At 42.0% G+C, this 15,917-nt stretch overlaps 1 protein-coding gene across 5 annotated transcripts in view; it reads right to left on the bottom strand.

Annotated features, from left to right (window-relative positions):
- LOC121330953 (C-Jun-amino-terminal kinase-interacting protein 3-like) overlaps positions 1-10,198 on the bottom strand; it is a 227,200-nt gene extending 217,002 nt beyond the window's left edge. For all 5 annotated transcript variants that reach the window (XM_041277960.1, XM_041277963.1, XM_041277964.1 and 2 more), the window contains exon 1: positions 9,225-10,198. In XM_041277960.1, the coding sequence (XP_041133894.1) occupies positions 9,225-9,530 (306 nt within the window). In that variant the 5' untranslated portion in view covers positions 9,531-10,198. The remainder of the gene's footprint in view (positions 1-9,224) is intronic.
- Between the last annotated feature and the right edge of the window lie 5,719 nt (positions 10,199-15,917).

Here is a 15,917-nt window from a genome sequence, read left to right as displayed (position 1 = left end):
AGGAATGTTAACAGTGACACTGCATTCCCGGAAGTCAACATAAGAGATTGAGCTGGGAAATTTGCAAACGTAAATATGGCCATCTTATTTTCTGAAACACTGTTGGTACTGTACTTATTGCATAAGATACGACAAAGGCGTATGTTGACAGTGCAGTCGGTTACTGTGGAAAGAAGTGATCGTGCTGGATCATGTGTAAATGCAGCAAACAAGGACGTGTACATTACATTAGTTACAATACAGATTACACCGTGTAACAATTTTTTATTTTTTTTGGTTCCTGGGTAGTAAGTGTTATTTCCTAATTGCTTATGCCTCAAAAGTATAGAAAATGGCTATTATTCCCCACAAACTTTGCTTTTGTGACCAGGACAGTGATATTTTGAAATTTACCTATTTTCCAGAACATTCCAGATAGATTCAGTGCTGAGTAAACTTGGAGTGACTTCTAGAACTTCCCAGTAATATAAATAGTAGTATAACTACAGGGGCCTTAAGCCCACCAGTTCAGTTTAGTATCAGCTGCCTAAGTGGATACATATCTGCATTTTTCTGAGATGGCATCAAGAGGCTGCAATGGTGGCATTCCTGATGGGTCTCCAAGGCGGTTTTACCAAGTTTCCCTGCTATCTTTGCCTTTGGGACAGCAGGGACACCAAGGTGCACTACCACAGGCGGGACTGGCCACAGTGGACTGAGTTCTCTGTGGGGAGGAACAACGTCAAGTGGGAGCCACTGGTGGACCCCCGGAAGGTGCTGATGCCACCACTGCACATCAAATTGGGCCTTATGAAACAATTTGTCAGAGCTCTAGATAAGGAGTCGGCAGCCTTCAAGTACCTTCAAGACTTCTTCTCTAAGCTGTCCTAGGCAAAGGTCAAAGCCGGTGTCTTCGTCGGACCACAGATAAAGAAGATCCTGGAGTGCAATGAATTCCCCAAGAAGCTCACTAGTAAGGAGAAAGCAGCTTGGAACAGCTTTGTCGCAGTGGTTCGGGGCTTCCTGGGCAATCACAAGGCCGAAAACTATGTGGAGCTGGTTGAGACTCTGGTGAAGAACTACGGCACAATGGGCTGTAGGATGTCCCTCAAAGTCCATATCCTTGATGCTCACCTTGATAAATTCAAGGAGAACATGGGAGCGTACTCGGAGGAGCAAGGCGAGCGCTTCCATCAGGATATACTGGACTTTGAATGCCGCTACCAAGGACAGTATAACGAGAACATGATGGAAGACTACATTTGGGAGCTGATTCGTGAAAGTGATTTACAGTATAATCGTAAATCCCGAAAAACTACTCACTTCTAAATCTTTTGTAGTCATTTTTGTATTACTATAGTATAAATCATGTTAATTTGGATTCATATGTTGTTTTTCTCTGACTTTATGTGAACAAAAAGACCGTTTTCTCATTGGAAATCGGTAAATTTCAAAATATCACTGTCCTGGTCACAAAAGCAAAGTCTGTGGGGAATAATAGCCATTTTCTATACTTTTGAGGCATAAGCAATTAGGAAATAACACTTACTACCCAGGAACAAAAATTGTGTTACATAATGTTATTATATTAATGGTGACTGAATACGCAATGTCGTATGCATTATTTATCAATATTGAGATTTAAAATCTTACCTACAATCTCAAAGGTGTATGTTTGTACATATTACTATATATATATATATATATATATATATATATATATATATATATATATATATAGTAAGTTTTATCGTTTTAATAAAAGCTGTACAATGAAGAAATACTTACCATTCATGACTGACCCATCATCATGTCAGTGTATTCAGTGCATTCCCCATTTTCAGCCCCATTTTCTGGGCTCAAGATCGCCTTAGGTCTCATAGAATCCAAGATCCGTGGTGTGTTTATCTCTAGCCTACTGCTCAGTATTTCCAAGAGTTCTCTGAAAAACTTGCAGGTTTTTCTCTGAACTCCACTCAAAAGGGCATATCTGATAGCCCCTTGCACAACAGAGATAACACAGACATAAAGCAGATAGCTGCTTCTGCATCCAGCGCTCAAAGAATATCACAGACATTTGCAGAGCTTTTTGAGATGTTACAGTAATAAAATAATGACTTGGATCGTATTATTGAGGAGTTTGGTGATAAAACGAGTGATCAGGAGAGGATTTATCAATATGCACGTCCATAAAGAGGTATGTGAAAAATACAGCGAACAAGGGATGGGGCTTGGCTGGAGATGCAGGACTGTTCTTTTGCGATTCAATACATTTTAATACATTTAGTACATTGTTTTACTCTGGGGGGAAAAAAAAAAAATTAAAACAACGCATGTGAAATTAACAGCACGTGTGAAAATAAATTGGACCTGACGCGCCTGACAAGCACTGAATAAATGGACCGCTAAGGGTTAATTTCTGCATCGTCCCAGCTGCTACCCCTTAAAACCGACATTGTTTGATCTACTACGCTCTACCTAGTAGGGGAGTGGTTTGAGGTACATCACCGCACTGATGCGTTAAGGCCGGCCCAGGGCCTGCGTTGGGTTCACACATACAGATAGACCGGCTCTGAGGCGGCATTGCCTACTTTAGGCCGCATCAAAAAGCTGGTCTAAACCACATGTGTGAATGGGGTCAAAGTAGCCCTAAAGAGAGTTACAATTGAAGACAGTGCAGATGCCATTGTTTTATGCGATAGTATCAAGCAATTTTATGCAGGCTACCAGTTAAGCATGCAATTTATATCTATGATGATAACAACCTACAGGGCTGCATAGGATCAGAGGATGATTCAAAATAAAAATGTCTTGTTTAAATTTAAAGTAAATGGTAAGATTGTTGAGATACTGAAAATAAGATCACCCTGGCAGTACTGTCTATTTATGTCTTAAAAAAATATACTGCACTGCAGGCTGACAGCAAGCGTATATAAATGCCCAAGAACTGCACGCAGTAGCCCTGGCATTCTCATTTTCGCCAGCAGTTAGCGCACAAACATGTGCTGGTCTGGACGGACAACACTACAGTGGTAGCCGACATAAACCACCAAGGCGGCCTGCGCTCGCTGGGCCTACACCACACAGCGTACAGAAACTTGCGTTCCATCAGAGACAGCTCGGAATGGAGACGGCACCCTCAGGTGGTGAAACAGATTTGGGAGAGGTTTTGTACTGCACAAGCCGACCTTTTCGCCACAGCCGAGTCCACTCATTACCCCCTATGGTTCTCTATGGAGAGAGACGGGGGCCCCCTGGGAGTAGACACACTAGCTCACCCCTGGCCACAGGGGCTCTTGTATGCGTTCCCCCGCTACCGTTATTACCCCTGACACTAGAAAATATCAGGGTGGAGAGAGCATAGGTTTTGCTGGTTGCCGACGCACCTCTGGTTTGCTCTCCTCTCCAACATGCTGTTGGGTCAACCGTGGCAGCACCCGCTACGCAAGGACCTCCTGAGCCAAGTGGAGGAGTTATTATGGCACCCGAACCCAGCCCAGCTCCAACTCTGGATCTGGCCGTTGAACGGAGCCGTCTATCCAGACAAGGTTTGCCAGATGCAGTGGTAGAGACACTACAGTCTGCTAGGGCGCCTAGCACTAGAGCCAAGTATTCATATAAATGGAGTTTTCCAAGACTGGTGCATTGCACAATCCGGTGACCTGCCCTATTGCGACAATGCTAACCTTCTTACAACAGTGTGCCACGATAAAATTGACTCTGTACCCCTGGGGCATACTTCCTGGCAGTGTAATTTCTGAAAAGGGCTTGGAAGCTCTGTCTTCCGCTAAAAAGAGCTTTGCAATGCTGCTACCTGGACAGGTAGTGAGACATTTGCACGTTTTTACAGCCTTGATGTTGCAAACCGATCGAGGCCCTCTCTGGGCTCTACGGTGTTGCAGGCAGCATGCCCTTAGGTGTCATGAGGGCTCTGAGGCTATCGCCGTGAGGCTTTGCAGTCGGTAATCTGGAGCCACGACAGCTTTGGTACAGCATCCCATTCGGTAATGGTTGTCATTCCACTTGAAAGGGAACATTAGATAATTACTATAACCCTGATTCCCTGAAAAGAATGACAACCATTACCCTTCAAGGTCGTCTCCCCAGATGACCTCCGATTTCTAAAGAAAATGGTAATATGCTACTGTGAGGACGACCCTCTTCAAAAGGAGGTGGGAGGGATTTCCTCACAGCAGGCCCCTGATAGGGCAGCTTTTTTTATATATTTATATATGCTCAGTGATTTGCAGTCAGAGAGGCAAGATCTGGCAAATTTCCAGCTGTCGCGTCATTTCTGTGATCGCTTCTGGTGTGCACTGTGTTTTCACAGTTATTTTGTCGTGTCGCCCAAGTAAAAATGGCATTGTGCCAGGTGTGTAAGAGCATAAAGGCAACCAAGGAGGCGGCAGCCGGCACCAGCCTCATCTTCATTGAGTCTCCGTAAGATGATTTCTGTATCCCCATAGATTTCTGTATATCCTTAGATTTGACGCCTGCGTAGATCAAGATCGCTATACGTGAACGCTTGATGTTTCTGAACAGTATTTACAAGTAATAAAATTTAAATATGTTTTAAAAGAAAAATATAGTTTTATAAGGTTACTTTTAAATCAAGGGTTTCGTCTACTGAGCGTAATGTAGAAAATCAGTGGTGTTAAATGTGCCGTTTTATTTTGCTACAGAAATAGTTTGGTCTTGTTTTCAATATGTGTTGCAAACTGCAACAGATCTCAATGGCAGTGCTTGAGAACACAGCAGGACTCAGGCACAGGAATATCGCATATCCACGTCCAGTTTTGAAAAACTGCATCTGCACAGGCATAGAATCATGCAGGGGCACCTGTGTAACACCGGGAATGTCTTGCTTTGAGGCGGTCAAAGCAGAGAAACAGAAAATAATTAACTGAAAAAAATATTTGTTTGGTCACCTTTATTCCCCTCTGGTTTATTTTGAAGGTATTCAGGTACCGAAACGATGGCTAAATATAAATATGTTTCTTTTAAAGGGATTGCAAGTTTGCGGTTTATTTCTTTTTTTTCTTTTACGAAACTTTAACCTACCTTTAATCTGCTTATCAATTTCGACATGCTGCACAGGCTAGTCACAGTACTCACTGTTGCCTTTTCCATGACAAAAATGCTAAAGTTTTCAGGGCCAAAATAACTCAGTGTAATTCATGTGTTAAGAGGGACAATTGTCTCTTGCCCATTTTGGCAATACAACATCATAATGGAAAAAATACAGTGCATCATGGGATTTTATACAGCATTCTCTATTGCTACAGTGCATCTTGCACTGAGAAAGCAACACGTTTGGAATCAGAATAAAGGAAATTATTATGTAATACATTTCAATCATATCATTATGTACAGTATTACAACACTATGTTAAAATATTACCCTTAGTCCACAAAACCAACGAAATACATCCTATGTAGCCTGTATTTTACATTCTATTTGTAGTGTTCTGTGGAACACAGGTAATCATTTATCCTGGAAAAAATAAAATATAGTACCTGACAGCAGATATATGCGTTTATCATGTTTCCCACACAGCACTACTTGTGGTCTGCTCTATTTATATTGTGATTTAGACAGACACCACCTGGTTTCAATAAGCGGTAAACTTAATACGCGCTGAGACACTTAGGAAAGATAGCACCTTTAAGTAAATATGGTTTTTATATCAAGTCCCTCCCTCGCGGTATTAGGGGCAAGAATTTGAACACATTTCCATGGATTACCATTATTAATTGTATGTCAACGACTCGCATGCGGTATCTTTTTCCATGCGATTCATTTCGCGTGCAAAGTCACATGCTGCTGGTTAGTGAATATAGCAGGTGTACAAAGCACGCAGTAGCGGGCTGACTGCATGGTAAACTGGTTACCGCTGTTTGATCCATGAGGCCCTTAGTATATTACGAAGTGACCCAGGTCCAACATGTTGTTGTTGTTGTTGTTGTTGTTGTTGTTGTTGTTGTTGTTGTTGTTGTTGTTGTTACTACTGTGCTACAATTTTTTTTTTTAAATATAGCATAGCAGGTCCAATATTTTCCATCAGAAAATAATAATAATAATATTTTGCATACTATAAACTTAGAAAAAGGGATTCAAATGATTGTTAGTAAACTATAATGCAACCACGTTAAATAAAATAAACTCTTATTTCGTATGAATTTTGTTGAATTTACTATTTACTGGAATCAATTGAATCACTGACTTGTTTTAAAGCTTGAAAAATCAGCGAGTTAATGCTGACCATAAGTCAGAAAGTGTGACAATAGAAAATAGCATTTTTTTTTTTTTTTTTTTAATAATATAGGGTTGATTAATAGAATGGGCTATATCTAGGAATGACAAACAAGCAACAGTATGTATGCACTACATTGTTGAGGTAGAAAGAAGGCAGCTGTAAGAGAAAGTAAAAGGTGCCTGTCAGTGATCTCAGGTGGTTCAACCGATAGCGCTGTCATAGAAGAGGAGCTAGTGTATGATTCTGCCAGAAAGGGCTGGTGACTGTGCAGTTTGTGTGTATGCAGTCTGAGGAGAGGGCAGATGCTCAACACATCTCAGAAGCTATGTCTTCACTCATGAGGAAGATTGTTTCAAACCCTGTTGAGACTGCTCATAAATATTGCTTGTTTTTGCATTTTCTTTTGTCGTCGTCGCCCCCTGGAACGATGATGGCCAGTAAAATGTCTGTGTGGCCGTTGGATTTTTCCATCCACTAGCCAAAAACACCCTGAACACAGCAGGCTTGACAAAAACACCCTGAACACAGCGATTGGTAGGTGAGGCTGCTAGAGTACGATAATAAATAATATTCACTCATTATCAGTGTAGACACAAATTAATTGATGCTCATGTTTATGTTACCAGACAAAATTTTACTTAAAAAAAAAAAAAAAAATGAATCGATACAGGGGTCAATTATTGTATCATTAAGAAAAATATCACGGTTCACTGTGTGAATCGATGAAACGGCACACCGCTATATCACTGGTCCCACTCTTTTGTGTTGAAGATCTTTTGGTTTTTAGTTTAAAAAAATTAGACTCTGCAGATATTACAAATGTACCACTTTGGATCACAAGTTACAGATGATTGCTGGTACAGTGTCAATATACAATATGATTATAAAATTACTGTCAGGTCATTTTCAAATAAGTGAGTTAGAGTCTTTGGAATAGCTCACCTTTTTATAAGTGGTTTGACGATATTTGAAAAATTGTAAGAAGTGTACCTTCACTGAACTGTTATGTTCTGTAAGTTTTCCCAAGTACAGTATTTAAGTAAATGGAAGCAACATTTGTTTGAAATAATGAAAATGGCAATGCACTACAGTCAGCAGTTGGATATCCGTTACCCAAATACACGTCAGTCTTGTTTTTACTGCCCTTGTATTAAGAATAAAATCAATCCCCATTATATATATATATATATGTAACGAATTAATGCACTTACCCATCACATGTGATTTCTGACTCTGTCACCAGTTTTCTGATACAAAGCCCATCTCTTCAATGTTACAATTGATCTGAATATCCGTCACAGCCTGTGTTTTTTTGTTGTTGTTGTTGTTTTTTTTTTCTCTAAAGCCAAATCAGTCTCTTATATTGTGCAGCTAAACAGAGCTTCCTCCAGTTTCACCTGTGTCGGTTTTTTTTATTTTTTATCTTTTGGTTATTGCATTGCCTTTCATGGTTTACGCAGTTCTGTGCATGGACAACATTTAGATTTAATTTTGCTGTTAGGTCGTTAATGGGAAGTTTTACATACTGCTACAATACATATGGATTTAAAAGTATGTTCTGTATTGCAGTCAACGTGTAGTCTCTTTAGTTTTGGCAAGTGACATTTTCAAAATCATATAATTCTTAATTTAAAATACGACTTGTGTTGAAAATATAATACTCTGCCAGCAAAACCAACTACAGTACATCTAAATGGAAGACTACTTATTTTAAAATACAGTCCTTTCAGATATGTATTTTTGATATTGTATTTTTTTTGTGTTCCCTGAAAAACGGACAAGGGTAGGAATCGGCCAAAATGAAATAATCTGATATGCGTCACACGCGTTTAACCGTCACTTAAGTCAAAATTTTATAGGGTCAGATATGTGAGTGCTGACCTTAGTACATACCTTTTGGGGGTTAGAAAGGGATTTTTTTTTTTACTATTCTCCCCAACCACAATGATTTTTCCTCTAGCAAATAGTAATATGGTAACACTTGTTTCACACGTCACCCAAAGTCTTTTGAACATTGAAGGCTACCTGTTACATTATAAAACTGAAGGTTTCCTGAATGGCACCCCAATATTCATCCTGTCCCGTCCTCTGTGTACTAATTTCTTGTAAGTTTCATTAAATTTACTTGTAATTTGTGACAACCCTCTGTCTTTTTTGGCTGCGTACAGCATGTTGTTTGTCTCTGTAAAGAGGCTCTGCTGACCACATACATTACAGTACAGACTGCTCATTAGTTGTTTTCTTGGAGGTTTGCCACTCCTTGAAGGCGAAGGAAATGATAGTCCCAAGCTGCTGTCCAAGGAATTGATGCATCAACCAGATGGATACAAAAACAGTGTTTGTATATACTCTCCACCTCATTATGTGATGAAGTAACTTTGCATTAATCCAAACTGAATGTGCCCTGCATTATCGGGGCACATGCAGCTATCTATAATAACAGTCCAAAGATGTACTAACAACCAATACAATTGATATCCCTGCTGACAATTCAATCAACTGCTAGTTAGCAGGTGACCAGAGCTGGGAATATATTCTGCTCCCTTACTGGGCAACCAGCTGGTATATAAAATCACAGACAAGCTTTAAAGCAAATAGATACATTTAAGAGCCTAGACAGCACACAGCTGCTTTGGAACTTTCCAGTTAAGGAATTTGTAATGGTTCTGTTCTTCTAGGGCCATCTTAACCAGCTCAAACTCAACTGAGCATACACCAGAGCAGCACACTGCTGGGTTTACCTCAGGGTGCACTCTGCTACCACCTGGCTGTACCAAGAGCGTTTAATAATAACATTGTGGGCAGAGATGGCCCCCACAACCTTATTTGCGTCATTATTTTTAATGGCCCACAGTGGTACATATCTATTTTAATTACAACCCTTCTGTATTCAGCAAAAGATGCTCTTAGTTTAGAACAACGGATATAACACTGAACTGGGGCATATCAAATGCATGTATTCCTCGTTGTTATATAGTATAGCGCTTACCTCCTCCGCTTGCTTGCGCAGCGCCTTCTCCCTCTCGTACTGTGTGAGGAGCTGCTCGTTATCCTCCCTCAGCAGCTCAAGCTCCACTTCGTGCTCCTGGTTCTCTGTCAGCACCGAGTCCAGGTTCTCGAGCACGTTCACCACAAGCGGCATGAGCTCCTTCACAACCTCCTCGTCATAGCAACAGATCAGCCGCTCGAACTCGCGGTAAATGCTGTTCGCAAGGCCCGACACTCGCTCCGACATCACCGATACAGAGCCGTATTCATCCTGGTACACCACCTCGTCTATCTGAATCTCCATCATCTTGGCAGGCTCTTGTGGCGCTGCTCCCCGCTGCAGCAACAACAGTACAGGCAGAGACAAACCCTGGGCTAGCTAGGGGAAAATACACGAACTAGAAATATTTTGGTTGTTTTTGTTTTTAAATTATTTATTATACAATTTTGTAATCAATTAGAGTTCGATAAAATATTTTATTTTGCTCGAATTACGACAGCAACGATTGTTTGCACATTTACTTTGTATATTGATATATTCAGTAGTTGCAATATATTTAGATTGAGGGCACGGTCGGTGACAGCAGCTACAGATTCCCAGCCCTTCCCTAACCAGGATGATGCCCTCGTTGCGTTTATAAGATGCTTCCCGTTGCTACCGGTACCGTCTTACCCCAAACAAAACTCAATCTAATGCGGAAGGCATTCTAATCAATCTGTTTGTGTCCATTTTAATGACGATTTTTTGTTAAACTAAAGAAAACAATTAAACGTGTCCCCGGATCTACAACAACGCACCTGCCGCCCAACCATGCAATCAAAACACTGACAACAAAAGAAAGAAATAAAACGCTTTCCCGCTTCCCCCTGTCCCAGTGCTCGCCTTTATAAGCATTTTGATTTGTATGTCTAGTTAAGCGCTGGGTCAGTGACGATGCCTGTGTATTGTGTCGAATAATAGGGACCCTCCCAGGTTGGATAGCACTGCCAGCTGACCGCTGCGGTGACGTCACTGAGTCTGCAGAGAGCAATTCGAGCAGGGGATGTCTCATCCTGCAGCAACTATTCTGCGCACACATCTCGACCAGAGAGCAGTTATAAATACAGATACATTTACAGTTATAAATATGTTTGGTAAAGAACTGAAGAGATGTCGACTGGCAGATGACACCACCTTATTTTTGAAACACAAAAATACATGTGTACATTGTTATTTAAATCTGTTAATTAAAGCGTCTGATTGTGGCAGTTATATGTGTGACATGCTATACAAATGAATTGTGGTTTGTTCTTTTTTTCTGCTGTGTACTGTAAAGTGCTTTACGATACTTTTTGATAAAGAGCGATATATAAATGCAGTAGATAAATAATAAATATATTTGAAGTTGCAAAAGCTATTGAGCCATCTCTATTGTCAAACACAAATTACATGTTCTCTAAGTTTTCTCTATAATGGGATGAAAGTTTAAGTAAAAATACGGATTCCAAGATATGTAATTACTTACTTTACTGGACTATGACATATTTCTTTTAATTCAGAATTTTTTAATACAAATAATTCTTTTTTTTTAATTTTGTTTTTTATCAAGGTTAGTCTAGACGAGAAAATTGTATTTATACTCTCAAGCATTTGCAACTTCACATTTATTTATTTATTATTTATTTATTGACAAGAAGCACATGACAGCTCTATGTAGTGGTGTTGCAATTCAAATACTGCATCATCAATGTGACAAGAAGCACATGACAGCTCTATGTAGTAGTTTGTTCATAGGATCTACCCTACAAAAAGTGTTTTGGCTAAATTTTAAATTGACATAGATTATAATTGTGTATTGTTCAACACTGAAAGATAAATCTATTTTATCAGTGTGTTTATACAAGTTTTCTTTGGAACGATACACAGCATTATTTAGAGAGTGTTTGGTAAACAAATGAGATTTGATGGTGTTGATATTTTTTTTTTTTTTTCAAAGGTGCATGCCATGAAACCGGAGATTACATATGCGATTAATCTTTTGGTTATTTGGGGGCAATACCATATTCATGAAATGAAATGGTTAAAATATAAACAAACTGTACCTTATTTAAAAAGAAGCAGAGAATTCCATCAGCACCATCAAGATGCTTAAAAACAAAAAAGCGGGAAAAAAAATTAATATATCTAGTACATTGTATTCTGAGGTATTGGATTCCTCTTGTTTTGTATTGTATAGTTATGTTTCACTGAGCAAATACAATTTTTTTTGAAGACCAGCAAGTGGTGCATTTCACAGTGATACTCCCTGGGGGAGGGGGAGCAGCTTGGTTGACAGTGTGGACTCCTGGTTCATTCATAATGTGCAATAGTAACAATACATGCCTGTCACAAAGACGGCCATAGTGGGTGACGTCAGACTAGAAGCAAGAAATAAAACAACAGAGAGAGGTGGAGTTTGGTGGAGCCCATTCGCCAAAACAAAAAAGAGACAAACAAAACGGACTAACACTACACAAAACACGGTGAGAAGATATTTTAAATACGATTATTCCAATCACAATTACCTTCATCTCCGATCCTGTTCTCCACTCACCGAACATACAACCCCGAGTATGTGAAAGCATGTTGCTTTTATGCAGCTGTACCGAGACTCGACCGCTAATCAATCAGTTGGAGTTGCGGATTAATTGTTGATTGAATTAATAAAGTGCAATTCCCCGTGCTCACATATTACATTTTACTTGCACGTGAAGTGCTGTGCAATCCTCCTAAATACAAATATACATTTTAAACACAACAACATTGCATTTTTAAAAATTCGTAAATGTGTCTGGCAAATATAGGGCAACATGGTAACACTGATATGTGGTTGTAATTGTGTGGGTATGCGTTGTATATGTCTTTTTAGTATGTCCCCGCCTTGAAGCAGTCCCCATGGGGGAATTTTTAGGGTTTTACCTCCTTAAAATCCCCAAAGTCAGTAAACGTGTTGACAGTGGAGCGAATCTCTTCTCCCGCTGTACCACTGGCAGCCAGGGCAAGTCAAGCAGCGGAAAAGTTGCTGGGGTTGGTGGTCTCCAGACCTCCCCCAAGATCTCCGGCAGCGACACAACTGCGGGGTAAGGTGGTCGCCTGACCTCTCCCCCCTTTTTCATAGCCGTCAGCTCCCTCTGGTGGGGCTCCGGACACACTGACCCCTGCGGCCAAGCAGAGCTGACTGCAACCCCTGGCGAAGCAGTTCCAGCGACCCCAGGCAATGGAGCAGCCGGCAACCCCGGGCCATGCGGAGCGGCAGGCATTCTTGTGTGAAGCGTGGCAGGCATCCTTGGGCAAAGTGAGGCAGGCATCCTTGTGTGAAGCGTGGCAGGCATCCTTGGGCAAAGCGAGGTAGGCATTGTCGTGGAACTTTTCAGGTCTGCAACTAAGAGTCAAGTGCACCAGGTATTCAGAGATATAAAGCTTTATTAGTTTGTGCAAACGAGAACAGCTCAACACATCAGTGTTAAGAAGCCTGTGCAGTGTTCTGCCATACAGATTTAGCATACAGTTATTATACCTTTACAGAGAGACAGGGTGGTTTCCCTTTCAACCAATAAGCTAGAGCCAACTCAGTTGGGGTAGCAATGAAAGGGAGACAGGTATTTACGAGGTAGTACAATAAAGATCAACCGATAAGCTAGAGCCAACTCAGTTGGGGTAGCAAAGAAAGGGGGACAGGTATTTACGAGGTAGTACAATAAAGATCAACTGATAAGCTGGAGCCAGCTCTGTTGTCACACCATCCACAGTTTGGTTTTCAGTTACATGTACCTGCAGTTTAATACATTTACTTTATTTCTATAAACTTAATAGGTCATAAACTCAAAATGCTTTAAAGCATATAACTCAGTGAATAATTGTAGTACAGAGTAGCAACAAACAGGTACAGGAATTGTTCCATGCAATTATTCCCCTACAGCATCCTTGGGCGAAGCGAGGCAAGGAGTCAGGACAAGCTGGGGTGCAGGTGTTGGCCCTCTTCTCGGCCACTGAGGACAGGCGGTTCTTCCCCGTGCTTCCCTCAGCAGCCTATGCAAGGGCTGCTGAGGACTGCCAGCATCTAGTCCTGGTCCTTCTGGTGAAGGGAGAGGCAGCACCTCCTCCTCTCCCCCTGATGGTGATGGAGGCAGAGGCAGCTCCAGCTCCTTTCCTTGTGATGGTGGGGGGGAAGTGATACAGCAGGCATTCACCCTCTGCTGGCGGGGGAAGTAATACCGGCAGGCATTCACCCTCTGCTTGTGGAAAGGAAGTAATACCAGCAGGCATTCATCCTCTGCTGGTGGATGGGAACCCATACTAGCAGGCATTCACCCTCTGCTGGTGGACGGGGTCCCAGCAGGCATTCACCCTCTGCTGGTGGACGGGGGCAGAGGCAGCTCCTGCTGCTCTGCTCCTGCCGGTGGAGGTGGCGGAGGCATGTAGTCTTCTGCCTGTGAAGGTGGCGGAGGCAGCTCCTGCTGCTCTCCTTGCGGCGGAGGTGGGAGTGGCGTGTAGTCTCCTGGCGGCAAAAGTGGGAGCGGCGTGTAGTATTCCCTTATTACACGGGACTGGTGCGGCTCTCCCTCACTTGCAGGGGAAGGTGATGGAGGCAGAGGAAGCACTTACTCCTCTTCTCCAGGTGGTGATAGTAGGGGAAGTGATCTCAGCAGGCACTCACCCTCCGCTGGTGGAGATGGGAACAGCTCCCTCTCGGGCTTTGGAGCCCCGCGGTCCCCCCGCCTGGGTGCTGGAGACCCTGCTACCTGGGCTGCTGTTCTATTTGTAACTGCCTCCAGGTAGCAGAGGACCATCTCCACACCTTCCTCTAGGGAGTTTGGGGTGTGTTCCCCCTCATATGCCTCCCATCGCTCCCTGTCTATCAGCCACAGGGCTCGGATGGCTATGGGCATGGACAGTGCCTCCAGCCCAGCATTGTCCCGGATCCAGTCCCTCAGCCTTACGGCATCTTCTGACTTTTTTTTTTTTTTATAACAAGAAATTGCTGTTCCTGCTCTAGTCTGTGTCTAAGGGGTGTGATAATCCCGGTTCTGACACCACCTGTCACAAAGAGGGCCGTAGTGGATGACGTCAGACCAGAAGCAGGAAATAAAACGACAGAGAGAGATGGAGTTTGGTGGAACTGAGCGAATGCTTTCGCTCAGCATTTAATAAATAAACAGAATAGAAAATAAAAAGGTTGTAACAAACCAAAATACAAGGACACGGCACATTCGCCAAAACAAAAGAGACAAACAAAACGGACTAACACTACACAAAACACGGTGAGGAGATATTTTAAATACGATTATTCCAATCACAATTATTACCTCTGTCTCCAATCCCGTTCTCCACTCACCGAACACACAACTCCAAATATGTGAAAACATGCTGCTTTTATGCAGCTGTACTGAGACTCGACCGCTAATCAATCATTCAGTTGGAGTCGCGGTACAACTGCACGTGAATTAATAAAGTGCAATTCCCTGTGCTCACATATTATTACATTTTACTTGCACATGAAGTGCTGTACAATCCTCGTGCCTAAATACAAATATACATTTTAAACACTTGTGTTACACAGACCTGTTTATATCACATGTACCAATGACTATACACCAACATTTAACACACCACACGCAACATATAACAGAAAATACACGCAGGGGCGGGTACTTCATCACAATGCCACTGCAGAGATATGTATAACCAACAACAAGAGAATGAAAGGAACAACATCCAGGACCCTATTGACAGTGGAAGCGACAGCGAGTGGGAGAAGTACAGGCGTGGAAAAGTACAGAGCAGTTTAGAAGCAGTAAGGAGAAATTGCATCTTTAATTGCTTTAATCAGAAAACAGGGGACATTGGGGAAACACAGCAGCAGCTCAAAGTCAAACAGCCGCATGTGTTTTCTGATAACAAACAAGCTGAAACTCGGAGAAGCTGATTCAAATTCAGCGCCGTTCTGAGACACGGGCGAGGGGAGGAGCCAACAGCACAGCAGAACAACGCAGTTAAACGAGGCAGTCCTCCCAGCGACAGCGAGTGGGAGAAGTACAGGCGTGGAAAAGGACAGAGCAGTTTAGAAGCAGTTTGAAAGCAGTCTGACAGCTGCAGAAGAAACTAAACTTAAAAAAAAAAAAAAAAAAAAACCCTCAACATTGCCTTCAAGCCAGTAATCTGTGACACCTGCTTGATGTGGGAAATCCGAGAAAACCCAGGGAGCTAAACCAAGTGTGTAAAGTGCCGCGCGATCCAGCCGCGTTCACCCACTTTCCCACCTCCCCGTGTTACTGCCATGACTCACAGGCGGTTTTTGGACGACTGCCGCCCCCTTCCTGCAGCACCGTGAACACGCCAGCAGAGTGAGCTCCGCTATCCCCCTGCTACAGAAGCATTTGTCACTGAATTTAAGTTTAAGTTTCTTTCAATATTTCTACAAGCATGAGCTGTGTTTAATCAAGTGTAGTACCAGATATCAGGTTGTACGAGTGTATGGAATTATCTGTTAGCTACTATTATCGTAAACGTATTAATTGACGTAATTAATTGCCCTGCTACACAAACAGTAGGCTCATGCTGATAATGGTACTCAGAATGCGAATCATTAGTATATATTATGATATTAGCCAGTATCATGACCCAGAAGACACTGCTGAGGTGAAAGGACCCAGTGTAATAGATATCCTGAGAGTA

This window comes from Polyodon spathula, chromosome 18, assembly GCF_017654505.1.
Source record: "Polyodon spathula isolate WHYD16114869_AA chromosome 18, ASM1765450v1, whole genome shotgun sequence".
In the NCBI taxonomy this organism is placed as follows: domain Eukaryota; kingdom Metazoa; phylum Chordata; class Actinopteri; order Acipenseriformes; family Polyodontidae; genus Polyodon; species Polyodon spathula.
Note: the sequence above shows the minus strand (reverse complement) of the source record. Positions and strands in the feature narration are given on the sequence as shown.